General features: G+C 38.1%; 1 protein-coding gene across 1 annotated transcript; it reads left to right on the top strand.

Moving 5' to 3' along the window:
- Positions 1 to 299: 299 nt before the first annotated feature.
- LOC106136833 (sodium/potassium-transporting ATPase subunit beta-1) lies at positions 300 to 14,282 on the top strand. Its single transcript, XM_060946632.1, has 7 exons — positions 300 to 542; positions 7,225 to 7,353; positions 8,745 to 8,858; positions 9,741 to 9,838; positions 10,793 to 10,891; positions 11,674 to 11,836; positions 12,666 to 14,282. The coding sequence occupies exons 1-7, from the start codon at positions 407 to 409 to the stop codon at positions 12,809 to 12,811; spliced, it is 885 nt and encodes a 294-aa protein (XP_060802615.1). The 5' UTR covers positions 300 to 406; the 3' UTR covers positions 12,812 to 14,282.
- Positions 14,283 to 14,576: the final 294 nt, after the last annotated feature.

Below are 14,576 nucleotides of genomic sequence, written 5' to 3'. Positions count from 1 at the left end.
ATTTTAATTTTTTTTATATTCACTTGTTCTACACTTGATCAATTATATCCCGACTGTACTTATTCTACATTCTTAGATCGCAATCGTAAGGCACATGGTATTATTAAATTATTTTTATGTTTAATTAGATAATTAAATTAATATAAATATAATAGAGATAATTGAGCCCAATAGTTTAACATTCGGTGCCATTCAAATCATATTCAAAAGCATACTAATGTGTCAGCATCCCCATAACGGTCAAGAAAAAAATCTGTTCCTTTGCACATGTAGACTGAGACACATGCGCGTGCGCATTCCCGCTGTTATTTAATTCAGTTGTAAACTATCAGAGGGCTACGCCGCACGCTTTTTTCGCGCTGTTTATGTAATTCGCGGAGTTTTAAATAATTGATATTGTAGTATAATGAGTAATACTCATGATATGATGAGTGATTGGGCTCGGGCCCCGCCCCCCTCGGGCCCGGCTTGGCTAAGGGCCGCAAAGGTTCTGTATAACCCTGACGATAACAGCATCTTGGGGCGGACGCCTAAACGATGGGGTGAGTTTACGGAGTGCTATTTTTATGTCATTTTTTCAGAATAGCTGTCCTTTTGATAATTAATCAGGGGATGGGCCCTCTAGTGGGAAGTATGGTAACTTATAAAGGTACTTTAAGGGGGGCTCATGGTATGTGCAAACCCTTACTTGTATGTGGAAACTGGGGTTTACGCTACGCTACTACGCTAGTCTTCTAGCGTAGATACAAAAATGCTTGACTCTTATTTTTTGTTTATGAGAAAATCGTAAGTATTGATCCGTATTGCAACGCTCCCATGTGAATTAAGCTTAAGAAGTTTAATGTAAGGATGCATCTTTATTTTTTATCTTTTCTTGTCTATATTTTGTATTTCTTTACACTATCAGCTAACAGTTAGCAACCTGTTACTATTTGAAATAGCAGGATGTGGCATTTCAGTCTTTTCAAGACTTGGCTCTGTCTACCCCGCAAAGGATATAGACGTGACCATATGTATGTATCAGCTAACAGGTACCGATTTTCTACTATTTCCGCGATATAAATAAACAGAAACTGTGTGTGGTCCTATACTAGTCTACCGGAAAGCGTATGGTCACACACGCGACTACTCCTATGAATAATACATAAATATCCTTTGTATCGCGTGGTTTTCCCTTATTAAGAATAAGGCCTCTTAACATCTTTTTCGAATTGTAAGAGAACTAACTAGATCTGGAGACGTATGTACCTAAGCAGAGAATCACATTCTTTCAGTTGCCACGTTCCACGGTTATAATTTCTTTCGATTAATCCATATTTAAGTTACTATCTTCATACAAGACTATGATAGACGCCATTCATCACAGAATAATCAATAATATAATAAACCAATGTTCTACACAGATTCATTGAGTCATAAAAACTCATTAATTTATAAGTGTGTGCCTTGTGGTTCCCGGCACCATTACAAAAAAGAATAGGACCACTCCATCTCTTTCCCACGGATGTCGTAAAAGGCGACTAAGGGATAGGCTTACAAACTTGGGATTCTTTTTTTAGGCGATGGGCTAGCAATCTGTCACTATTTGGATCTCAATTCTATCATTAAGCCAAATAGTTGAACGTGGCCTATCAGTCTTTAAAAGACTGTTGGCTCTGTCTACCCCGCAAGGGATATAGACGTGATTATATGTATGTATGTATGTATTGGTACATGGCCGAGGTGGGATTTGAACCCGTGCGATTCTGCACATCACCGATTCATCACCACTGACTCTCTTACACATACATATTATATACCCACTATACGTTTGTCAATAGCGTGTTTATCTTAAAATCTATCACATTGCATATTTACTCATTATGTTAACGTGGTGTGGTAGATATATGACACCGAATGGTGTTCATTACACTACCATATAAATACAGGTTCACATCAGTTGTTATTTAGAACGAGAGCACCTGCATTCCATCGAACTATTCTAGTCTGAGAGACTAATGTGATTTTGGTAACAGTCGGTAGGTAAGCTCATTGTGCCTGATTCACGAACGTCACATAACGAAGTTTTACCATCTGCTGTTAAAGGTTCAGCTTATACAACAACGGGTAGTGGGTTCGATCCTCGGTCAGGACATGGTGTAAAATTTACTTAAACAGATCATTGAAATATGATTTGAAACGTCCGAGAAAAAATAAAGGTACGTTACGAGTGCGTTTAATACCAGTAAGTAAATAGTGACAAATTTCTTTTTTTAATGGCCAAGACACCGTCTTGGATGTATATTTGTACTTTAATTCTATGTGTAAATGTCCCCAAAATCACGATAATTTACTTTGAGGCTGTGTCTGTCTCAATCAATTATGTTTTTGTTATAACTTACCTACACTTTCAATGTGAACCTTTGAAGGTACCTATTGCATTCTTTACTCTTACAACTGATGAAAGCTTCCACTGATTGCTGATTCATTGTTACCAAAAGAGCGATTATCTCTTAGACTAAGTATAATATAATACAAAGTGACACTGCGCAATTCTAAGGTTTTTGAGAAAGATGAAGCTTAGATATGTAAACATATTGTAAGACACACACATTGATTAAATTTATTTATAATACATTTAGGCGATGGGTTAGTAACGAACAATGACGATAATGATTTTTCATTCATTCATATACTCACATCTATATGCCTCGTGGGTAGCTGTCTACATTTCTTTCACATGGATGTCGTAAAAGGCGACTGAGGGACTAATAAGGCTTATTATTATAAACTTGGGATTCTTCTTTTAAGCGATGGGTTAGCAAAATGTGATTATTTCAATCTCAACTCCATCATTTAGCCATACAGCTGAACGTGGCCTTACAGATTTTTTTCAAAACTTGTAGCTCTGTCTACTCCACAGGGAAACAGACGTGATTAAACGTATGTATTTTCACAATCCGTGTTATTTCTTCATTCTCAATATAACACAAATAACTCTTATCATTTAATAAGCAACAACAGATGATTTATTTTTAGCAATTCGTTGTTCGATTAGTGATTTCACCTTGCTTTGATAACGACAAAAAAACAGTACGTACAAACATACATATCTACGTACATACATATCATCAAGTCTGTATCCCTTGCGGGGTAGACAGAGCCAACAGTCTTGAAAATACTGAAAGGCCACGTTTAGCTATTTGGCTTAATGATAGAATTGAGATTCAAATAGTAACAGGTTGCTAGTCCATCGCCTAAAAGAAGAAACCCAAGTTTTTAGCCAATCCCTTAGTCGCCTTTCACGACATCCGTGGGAAATGGAAATGGAGTAGTCCTATTCTTTTTTCTATTGGTGCCGGGAACCACACGGCACAGTATGTGTTCGATGTATATATACAGGGTGACATTTTAAACAACTGCGTCCTTTTAAACATAGACTATAATACACATGCTTCTGAGCTGTTTGTGCCTATTTTTATTTAAATTAAACGTCATCATTTTCACATTTAAAAAACCCTCAAAAACTACGTCACACGCTTTATTAAAGACCAATACTACAAAAAGAAATTAAAACTACACATCTTAATAAATGTCTGAAAAAGAAATTATTTTTCTAGTATCAAGATCAAGTAAAGTACAGAGTTGTTGAGATCGCTCAGCTGAATAAATTGTGTCGTTGACCTCTGAATCTTACGGGTCGCTTTTCCGCCGGCCGGGGTGATATGACGTATTTAGGATCGTGGATTTTGATACTATTATTTTTTTTCGTACTTTCTGAAATATGAACCGATATTTTTCTTTTAACGTTTTTAAATATCCTTTAGATCAGTACACTTAACAGTTAAATTTATGCAGTTGAATTAAAAGTCATCCTGTATAATTTATATTTACACATGTAATCATTTTCAATGTGGTAATATTAATGTCACCTTAATAATGCAATGAACTATTGATAAAAATAGTGTTTTGTCAAAGTCGAAATGGCTAGGATATGATATTTGTATATTAAGGGTTAGCCGTGTGGTTTCCAGCGCATTAGAATAGGACCTCTCCATATTTTACCCATGAATGTCGACTAAGGGAATAGCTTATAAATTTGGGATTCCACTGAAAGGAACAGGAAGACATCGTGAGGAAACCTGCACATTCAGACAACTGGATGTGTAATCATGGATCCAATAAGGGATAGGTTTCCCTGCAAAGGTTGCGGAGGTCAGGTGGGAGTCGCTGCGTGTGAAAACCTGACTTACCTAATCGAGGATCCATGGTCAAAGCCATGCTCCTCTCCAGAGAGGTGAGGATGCAACCGGGACTAAAGCCAGGAGGAAGAAGGAAGACTTATGATTACGTTATGAGGTGACGTGAACGGGCCTAAGAAAATGATGAATGTTGGTATACATGTGTATAATCACGTCTATATTCCTTGCTGGTTAAACAGAGTCCACAGTTTTGAAAACGCTTACAACAATCCCAAGTTTAGAAGTCTATTACGATATCTATGGTAAATAGATGGAGTGGTTCTAATGTGCCTAGAACCGCACGGCACATGTTGGTGTAAATACGGATTTACTAGAGGCCGCCCGCGACTTCGTACGCGTGGAATCAATCCCGCGAGAACTCCGGGATAAAAAGTAGCCTATATATTATTCTGGGTCTTCAGCTACCTACATACCTAATTTCATCGCAATCGTTTCAGAAGTTTTTGCGTGAGAAATAACAAACATTCATACTGACATCCTGACATACTCACAAACTTTCGCATTTATAATATTAGTAGGATTTGTTAGTATAGGTAATGTAGTAAATCTGGCGATCAAGCGACCGATTTTCCTCGCGCTAATTTCATGCTAATTATATCGCCTATCGCCATTTAACGAAGAGTTGTTATATAACAGACGTTAAGCTATGCTTCCGGTGTATCTAGGTTTTGCACAGAACTCAGTAGCCTGGAGTTCGCTAACTTCTTATCTCTGTGTTCTCGTTCACTTTATTGGATGAAGGTACTGGCCATCAGTTTCATTATGAAGCCAAACAGCTTTGTTCAGAGTTCGAGACTGTTGGCTCTGTCTCCCCGCAAGGGATACACACATACTAACATACGTCATACATATAATCATATGTATGACGTATGTTAGTATGTGTGTATGACTTACTATAGTGATACTCGTAATAAACTATTTTCTTTCTTTCTTTAAATATTTTATTAAGATTAACAGAAAAAGATCAAAACAATTAAGTATCTACAATAATATTACTAAAGCTCTTTATGTATTCTGTCCGAATAAATCTTATACCAATTTTTTTTTAAATAGCAAAGGCATAATAAAGCTTACACAAAATTCATACCCCTCTGGATTTGACCTTTAGAAATCCAGTGTGACCCCATTTCTATTCCTCGCAGCCGCCATGAGTCCAAGGGCAAACCTTTATAGCTTTATTTTTATCAATGATCGTATTGAAAACCCATGAAACGATGCGATATGAAGTGCGTTATGAAACTGGGTTTTGTTTATTACGTGAATAGACTGAGAAATCTGTTTCTTGGGTTTTAGAATAGAATTCCAGATTGCATTTTCTCAAAATTATGACACAAAAGTCGGATCAGCCGTTTTGGCACGAAACAATCTAAGTACCTATTTCTAATTTATGTACCTACATATGTATATAAAACCTTGACAATTATTTATTTGGTGCCGTTTTGTTTCCGGCACCAATAGAAAAAAGAATAGGACCACTTCATCTCCTTCCCATGGATGTCGTAAAAGGCGGCTATGTATAAAACCTATGTCAAATACGCAAAGCAATATAATAAGCAGTATGCGTTTCATCTATTATGCACCTACTTCATGCAAATCTATGTAGTTTCACGGTTCAGCGGAACCAATCTATACAAGATAAATCTACCTATACCTGGTTCTGCCTGAAGGTCGCCGTGCCTAGTTCACAGTTCAATCCCAATTGTTAGCCTAGAATAATTATAGACCACGTATTTTCGTGGTGTATGGGCCTTAGAAAAATTTTAAACGTTCAAATTTTTTCAAAATCGTTATCGATGATAGATCTTAGCCTCATAGTTAAAACCTCTTGTAAAAAAAAAATGTATGACAGCCAGCCTGTATTATTTTGTCTTGTCTCTTGCTCGGACACTGCAGAAACATGGCGGTGGTCGATCAGCTGATCCTGGTATCTGCGAAAAATCTCTGTTCCCGCCAAAAAGTTTGTACTGAAAAATTACTGAAAATCATATTTTACGAGATTCATGGACTGATCTGTATGCATGAATTGAAATTTGCTAAGTTTTGACTGGTACCAATAAGTCACCCGGCGTAGTTTGCACGGGACCAGACCGTGTGGAATATGAAATGTTGGAATCTTAGACCCCAAGCTCCGAAGCATGATAGAAGACGCTGCATTTAGAGAGAAAGAGAGTAGTAGAGAGAGTAGCAATTGAAGTTCAGCGGTTTTGGCGTGTTACCGTAACAGACGGATAGCCAGACGTCGCCTTCGCATTCATAATATTGAATGGATTTTCGGTATGGGTGTGGAAATGCGCACGCGCTATTTTAGTGCCGACGAATATAGCGGCGCAGGCGTCACCGACCGGTCGTAAAGGTGCGGCTACACTGAGAATAATAACGAAGGACAGGTAGACATTATATCCATACTAAAAGGTGAAAGTATGTTTATGTGTTTATTTGTATGGCTTGTACGTAAAATCCATTAAACAAACACAATCTCCATTAAATTTTGCAAACATAAGTATTCACGCGGGCGGAGTTGCGAACTAAAGCTGAGGTTTAACTTATTAACTATAATAATTAAATATATTAATCAGGAAATGGAATAGATCTGCCACTGTCTGAATCTCAATTCCATCAATAAGTCTGAAAATACAGTAGGTAGTATAATTTTTTTGAGACAATATTTCTATGCCCCACAAACCCCCGAATAATCTTACGGCGAGGGAAAATATCGGGAGGCAACCTGCACATTTAAGCAACTAGATGTGTAACCGTGATCCGATACGGGTTTAAGTGCTAAGGTTGCGGAGGTCAAATATAAGTTTCTACATGTCTAAACCTGACTCACCCAGTCCAGAATCCATGGTCAAGGGCGTACTCCTCTCCAGAGTGTTGACCTCCTGAGTAACCGGGTCTACACCCAGGAGCAAGAAGATGTATGTCTCCAATAAGAGTGGGAGAAAAAGCGCTGAGATGATGAAGTTTCATTTTATTTTCGCAGGTATAGTGCTGACATTTTACTTCGTGTTCTACGCAGTCCTGGCGGCCATGTTTGCAGCCTGCATGGCTGGGCTGTTCCTCACCCTGGATAATAGTAGACCGGCCTTCACATTACATCAGTCTCTTATAGGTAAAATTGATACATACATAAATACATATAGTCACATCTATATCCCTTACGGGGTAAACAGAACCAATAGTCCCGAAAAGACTGAATGGCCACGTTCAGCTGCTCGGCTTAATGATGGAATTGAGATCCAAATAGTGACAGGTTGCTAGCCCATCGCCTAAAAAAAGGATCGCAATTTTATAAGCATATCCCTAAGTCGCCTTTTATGACATCTATGGGAAAGAGTTGGAGTGGTCTTATTCTTTTTTGTAGATATTGGTGCCGGGGACCACACGGCACCTAAAAATTGCGGTAAAATTGATAATACACTATTTTTTTTTGGTTAGTTTTAAGACTGCTAAACGGTATTAACGGTGAGGGAAAACATCTTAAGAAAATTTGCTTTTCAGACAATTTAAATGTGGAGTCAGGATCTATTTTGGGTTAGGTTTCCCACCAAAGTCACGGTGATGTTGGTGAAGTCAACGCTTCTTGTAAAAACTTGACTAACTTACTATATATCCAATTATATTGTCCCATTAGTATGCTTACAAACTTGGGATTCTTTTTTAGGCGATGGCCTAGCAACCTGTCACTATTTGAATCTCAATTCTATCATTAAGCCACATAGCTGAACGTGGCCATTCAGTCTTTTCAAGACTGTTGGCTCTGTCTACCCCGCAAGGGATATAGACGTGACCATATGTATGTATGTATGTATATTGTCCCATAAATATATCACGTCTTTATCCCTTACGGGTGTGGCGTTTTAGTAAAACTACGCAGGTTAGAGTAATGAGAGATAATTAAAAAATGTACAGAATAAAGACAAACTTTATTTGGACTAGTTTCACAAGTTAAATAGCTCGTGGGTTTAGATATATACCTACACAAGATCCGTCAAAGAGCCGCTAGTTGCCGCTACTTGGTGAAAGCTGATAGTCCAAAGACCCAGGGTGCATTTTTAGGGCTCCCGTGCTGAGGAGAGGGGCGCCGGGAAGACCGACGCGGCATGACGTAACAGAATAGAATAGAATAGATTTATTTTCTAAATTGGACACAAGGTATCACTGTCAATAAGTGTCACTGTAAAAGTCACATCACTTAAATCTAATTATCACTACCACCGCTTTCAAAGCGCATGTGTAGAAGAATCGGCGGAACAAACTACACTGCAGCGGGTTAGACAGGTTGTCGGTCTTATTAGTGCTTAGGTTTAGGCGGTGCTGTTCACCAGAAAGGTGAAGATATGTCCGGGAATAACTTTGTGTAAAAACTTAGCTTAATTTATTTAGCTACTTACAAGCTTACCTCCAGTATCTTGGTCTGCGGCCCATACTCCTCTCTAGAGAGTAGAAGGCGCTACCGGGTCTTGGCAGATGAGAGATATTAACTTCTGACTTAATTTTCAGGTGCAAATCCAGGAATGTCGTTTCGACCGTTCCCACTGGATGGCTTCGAAGTCCGGACTGATGTCGAGAACGCCACAGAGGTCTACATAAAACAGCTTGATGACTACCTAAAAAGTGAGTTCATCTATACTAATATTATAAAGAGTTTGTTTGTTTGAACGCGCTTATCTCAGGAACTACTGGTTCGAAACGAAAAGTTCTTTTTGCGTTGAATAGACCTTTATCGAAGAAGGCTTTAGGCTATATAACATCACGCTGCAACTATAAGGAGCGAAGAAATAATGGAGAATGTGAAAAAAAAAACGGGGAAATTTATTCATCCTTGAGGGCTTTAATGATGCCCAAAATAACTATTCAACGCGGACGAAGTCGCGGGCACATCTAGTTTATAATAAAAGTTTATAAGCTATCATTGTCTCATCCATTAATTCATATATAATCACGTCTATATCCTTTGCGGGGAAGACAGAGCCAACAATCTTGAAGGACTGACAGGCCACGTTCAGCTATAAGGCTTTATGATAGAATTGAGATTCAAATAGTGACAGGTTGCTGCAATTGACACCCGAGTAAACCCGAAAGCAGTCGCTAGTATACGTTCCACATCAATCACGACAAATGTTATAGCTTCATTGCCCTTAATGATTGATTTGTACTTACACGAATGAGATCACAGTACAAAGGATGACCCTCGCCAAACCGTAGATTGTGAAATGTTATATTGACTATGTAACCTTCAGTTTGCTATAGATATGACTAGCTGCGTCCCGGGGTTTCGCTCCCGCGGGAATTTGAATGAAAACATAACTTTAGTATATTTATATCTAAGATTATTAGCTTAATGTGGCCATTCAGTCTTTTCAAGACTGTTGGCTCTGTCTACCCCGCAAGGGATATAGACATGACCATATGTATGCATGTATGTATCTTTTCATTTATTAGCGCTACTTTCATACTTCCTCTTATATACTTACTCATTACGTATTTTATTTGCAGCCTATCCCAACGCAATACCGACGGGTATGGAGACGTGTGTTGGACCAGACAGATACGGGTTTCCTCGGTCGCCGTGTTTCTTTATCAAACTCAATAAGGTTTGTAAAGTTTTTTTTTGTTTTACTATAAAGACAAATATCGCGTGGAAACCTCTGCAGTGATACCATTTAACTTCTCGATTTCCTAAATATTTTAACATACATACATCCCTTGCGGGGGATATAGACGTGTCCATATGTGTACATAGGGGTATAGACAGAGCCAACTCTTGAAAAGACTGAATGGCCACGTTCAGCTATTTGGCTTAATGATAGAATTGAGATTCAAATAGTGACAGGTTGCTAGCCAATCCTAAGTTATAAGCATTTCCCACAGTCGCCTTTTACGACATCAATGGGAGAGAAATTGAGTGGTCCTACTCTTTTTTCTATTGATGCCGGGAACCGCACGGCACGGGAATTGATGACGTCACGGGAAATAAACGTCCTTACAGTATCATAACTATTGCGGCGGCAAATTAATTGGTTCCTGTTCATGTTTGTTGCGTTTAATGAATTGTGGTGATGAACAGAGCTAACGGCTTTGAAAAGACTGAAAAACCACGTTTAGCTGTATTCAAATATTGTATAGTCTACAAGAAGAATTCCAAGTTAGCCTTTCCCTTAGTCGCTTTTTACGACAGACATACATACATATAATCACGTCTATATCCCTTGCGGGGTAGACAGAGCCAACAGTCTTGTAAAGCCTGATAGGCCACGTTTTTTTCGACGATTCACGATACGATATCACGAGATTCAAATAGTGACAGTTTATAGCCTAAAAGAAGATTCCCAAGTTTATAAGCCTACCCCTTAGTCGCCTTTTACGACATCCATGGGAGAGAGATGGAGTGGTCCAATTCTTTTTTCTATTGGTGCCGGGAACCACACGGCACACATTTTACGACATTCATGGGAAACATATGAAGTGGCCCTATCCGTAAGTTCCGGGAATCACACGGCACTCATTTATGAATTAGTTTATTTTAATACCTACGATTTTTTTTTAAGATTTTCGACTGGGTCCCGGAATATTATGACGTCAGTGGATTGCCGGAAGATATGCCTGATGACCTCAAGGAACACATAAAGGGTCTAGACCACTCCCAGGTATCAAATTAAATTACCAAATTATTTATCCTACTAATATTACAAATGCGAAAGTTTATGAGTATGCCAGGATGTCAGTATGGATCTTTGTTACTCTTTCACGCAAAAACTCCAGAACCGATTACGATGAAATCTGGTATGTAGGTAGCTGAAGACCCAGAATAACTTATAGGCTACTTTTTATCCCGGAGTTCCCGCGATATTGATAGGGTTTCCATGCGGACGAAGTCGCGGGCGGCCTCTAGTTTGTAATATTTGAAGTGTTTGTGAACATTTGATATAACAACTAAAAGCTTGTAAAGTGATTTCTATTTGCATTCAACAAGAGTCCTTATATTTTTCACTAAAAGATCTGGTAGTTAGATTGCTTTATTTAAATACTTCGATCAACTATAAACATGTTTATAGTACGTCAATGTTCAAATATCTTTTAATTATTTAGAAATTTATTGATTATTATAACGCATCCTCAATGATTTTTATGTGCGCTGCCTTTTTGATTATGGATTTTCCTTTGTTTTGGTTGACTGGAAGAAATCCCGATTGAGATAAGTCCGCCATTGTACATATTCTTCTAAATCCTGTTTTAATAAAGAGTTTACAAACAAACAAAATCAAAAAGGAACAATCAAATAAAAAAAAACAGACCAAAAGAACCAAAAAAAAAGATACAGAGTGGTTCTATTCTTTGGTCGTATAAGTGCCGAGAACCACACGGCACCAATTGGACCAAAGTTCGATTATACACTTACATTTCATTACAGATATTTTTCAACTTTCAGACCAAAAGCGTATGGGTGTCCTGCTCCGAAGAGCCCCAATCAAACGGGACCTTGGGTACCATCTTCTCATACCCGTGGGGTCGGAGTTTGGTCGGGACCTTCCCTTTCACCAACGGGCCGGTTGACATTGGTCCATTCTTGCCCGTTGTGGTCACTCCTCCTGGTAAGAACGCAATATATTTTCTCCTGTTCCCTGAGCGAATTCACAATATCGACTTTGTATGTCTTATGTGATTAGTAGAATAATATTATAATTCTCAGAATATAATTGATAATTGTATATTGAATAACTTGAATACTATCCTATCGAATTAGGTATATCTGTAATGATAGGTTAAGTTTGTGAAAATAAATAAATAAATAAAAAATAAATAAATATATTTTGTTACTTTTGTTAGCGGGAACAATGATTCGGTTCGAAAGCCACCAAAGGGAATATATTCCGACAGGCTAGATGCTTCGGGAACCGCGCGACAGACGATATTGTGTCTAGAGGTTGTATTTATGCTCCAATCCGTGAAATCTTTGCTTGCGCGATTTACCGACATCTACGGGAACGAGACGGAGTGGTTCTTTTGTCATTTTTTATTGGAGCTGGTGACCAAAAGGCACTAATGTATGTACAAGTATATACGGCCTCTGTGGCGCAGCGGTAGTACGCTTGTCTGCGACACCGGAGGTCCCGGGTTCGAATCCCGGCCAGGTATGATGAGAAAATAACTTTTTCTGATTGGCCTGGGACTTGTATGTTTATCTGTATGTATTTATTATAAAATACAGTATCGTTGAGTTAGTATCTTGTAACACAAGTCTCGAACTTACTTTGAGACATACATATGGTCACGTCTATATCTCTTGCGGGATAGACAGAGCCAACAGTCTTGAAAAGACTGAATGATAGAAATGAGATTCAAATAGTGACAGGTTGCTAGCCCATCGCCTAAAAGTATAATGTTTTCATCTTTATAATTTGTTTTTTTTTTTTGTATCAGTGAACATCGCAGTAAACATCAGATGCCGCGCCTGGGCAAAGAACATCATCTATAAGAAGAGCTTGAAAGAGCCGTCGGGTTATACAAGGTTCAGGCTGTTTTTAGCTGCAGACGATGCGACAGAGACTACGACAGCAGAACCATAATCTATAGTGATATTTTTAGAAGTCTAGGAAACTTTTATGTATTAATAAAAAGTCGCATGCGATTTCCGCATGGAAACCCTATCAATTCCGCGGGAACTCCGGGATGAAAAGTAGCCTATATGTTGTTCTGGGTCTTCAGCTACCTACGTACCAAATTTCATCGTAATCGGTTCAGTAGTTTTTGCGTGAAAGAGTAACAAACATCCATACATACAAAATTTGGCATTATAATATAAGTAGGATTACTGAAGGCCGCCCGCGACTTCGTCCGCGTGGAAACCTTATCGTAACGTAACAATCAATCCTGCGGGAACTCTGGGATAAAAGCATGTGTTGTTCTAGTTCTTCAGCTACCTACATGCCAAATTTTATCGTTATCGGTTCAGTAGTATTTGCGTAAAAGAGTAACAAACATCCATACATACATACAAACTTTCGCATTCATAATATAATTAGGATTAGGATATCTCTTATCAAAGCCAACTTGAAAGTAAAATTGTTAGCTTTAAAAAAACTCTGAAGTCTTTTATGAAATCGGAATATAAGATTTTTTTTTTTTCAAATGTGTGAAATCCTCTTTACATTATTTATGGTGAATCGAAATTAAGGATTTTTTTTTCAAATGTGTGGAATCCGAGTTGTCATTTGCAATTTTAATGGTGTAACTAATTAGTCTCGTCTGCATCATCAATGATACGGCCTTTTTACTGAGATGCTACATGGAATGTAAATTTATTAAATAGGTATCCAACGGTGCCGTGTGGTTCCCGGCACCAATGGAAAAAGAATAGGACCACTCCATCTCATTCCCATGGATGTCGTAAAGCGACTGAGGGATAACCTATAATTGGAAGTATTCTTTTGAGGCGATGATGGTCTAGCCAATTGTCTTCTATTTAAATCTCAATTCTATCATGTAGCAAAACATCTGAACGTGGCAAATAGCGATATGATAAGTATATTAATCTTCTGTTTTTCCCGTCTTTACATACATACATACATATATCACGTCTATATCCCTTGCGGGGTAGACAGAGCCAACAGTCTTGAGAGGACTGAATGGCCACGTTCAGCTGTTTGTCTTAATGATAGAATTGAGATTCAAATAGTGACAGGTTGCAAGCCTATCGCCTAAAAGAAGAATCCCATTATATGCCTATCCCTTAGTCGCCTTTTACGACGTCCATGGGCACGAGATGGAGTGGTCTTATGCTTTTTTTTAATGATGCCGGGAACCACACGGCACTGCATTTTGTTGGTTTTTCCCGTCTTTAACCCCACCAAAAAGCTAAAAATAAGTAGAAGTACGAGCTACAACTATATTATGTTTGTGTCAGTGTTAATTTTACATGAAGTAGTTTTTAGACTAGATTAAGGCGGCATGTACCTTCCACCTAGGTAGTTTAAAACCAAATGTATTTTTTAAGATAGATGCAAAATGTACATATTAATTAGTTGTACCTATTGTATAAGAGGAATAAAATTTAGAAAAATACATTAAAAATTGTTTAATTTTTTCTTAACATTAATGCTTAATGATATCTCCCGCTGTTTTTTGGGTTATTGCGGTCTTTCACTCTAGTCTGACCTCTGCAGGGGGTCTTACCTTAATGGTTAAACAAACAGTTGCTAACATGTACCAGTATATTCAAATCTTTCTCTTTGAAAATCCATCTTTATAAAGTTTCTTAGAAACATTTGCCCTCACCGTTTAGAGCATTGGTTAGCACTCAAACTGTTTTGTAGGGGGAGCGATGTTTGGGTT

Source organism: Amyelois transitella, chromosome 2 (genome assembly GCF_032362555.1).
Source record: "Amyelois transitella isolate CPQ chromosome 2, ilAmyTran1.1, whole genome shotgun sequence".
NCBI lineage: Eukaryota > Metazoa > Arthropoda > Insecta > Lepidoptera > Pyralidae > Amyelois > Amyelois transitella.
The sequence above is the reverse complement of the archived record's forward strand: the minus strand, read 5'-3'. Positions and strand labels throughout refer to the sequence as shown.

What these genes read in the sequence shown, in the direction of transcription:
- LOC106136833 (XM_060946632.1), top strand. Translation starts at nt 407, where the DNA reads ATGAGTAATACTCATGATATGATGAGTGATTGGGCTCGGGCCCCGCCC. An exon ending in GCTTGATGACTACCTAAAAA is followed by an intron (nt 8,859 to 9,740) that starts GTGAGTTCATCT and finishes TTTTATTTGCAG; the next exon opens with CCTATCCCAACGCAATACCG. An exon ending in AGGGTCTAGACCACTCCCAG is followed by an intron (nt 10,892 to 11,673) that starts GTATCAAATTAA and finishes TTCAACTTTCAG; the next exon opens with ACCAAAAGCGTATGGGTGTC.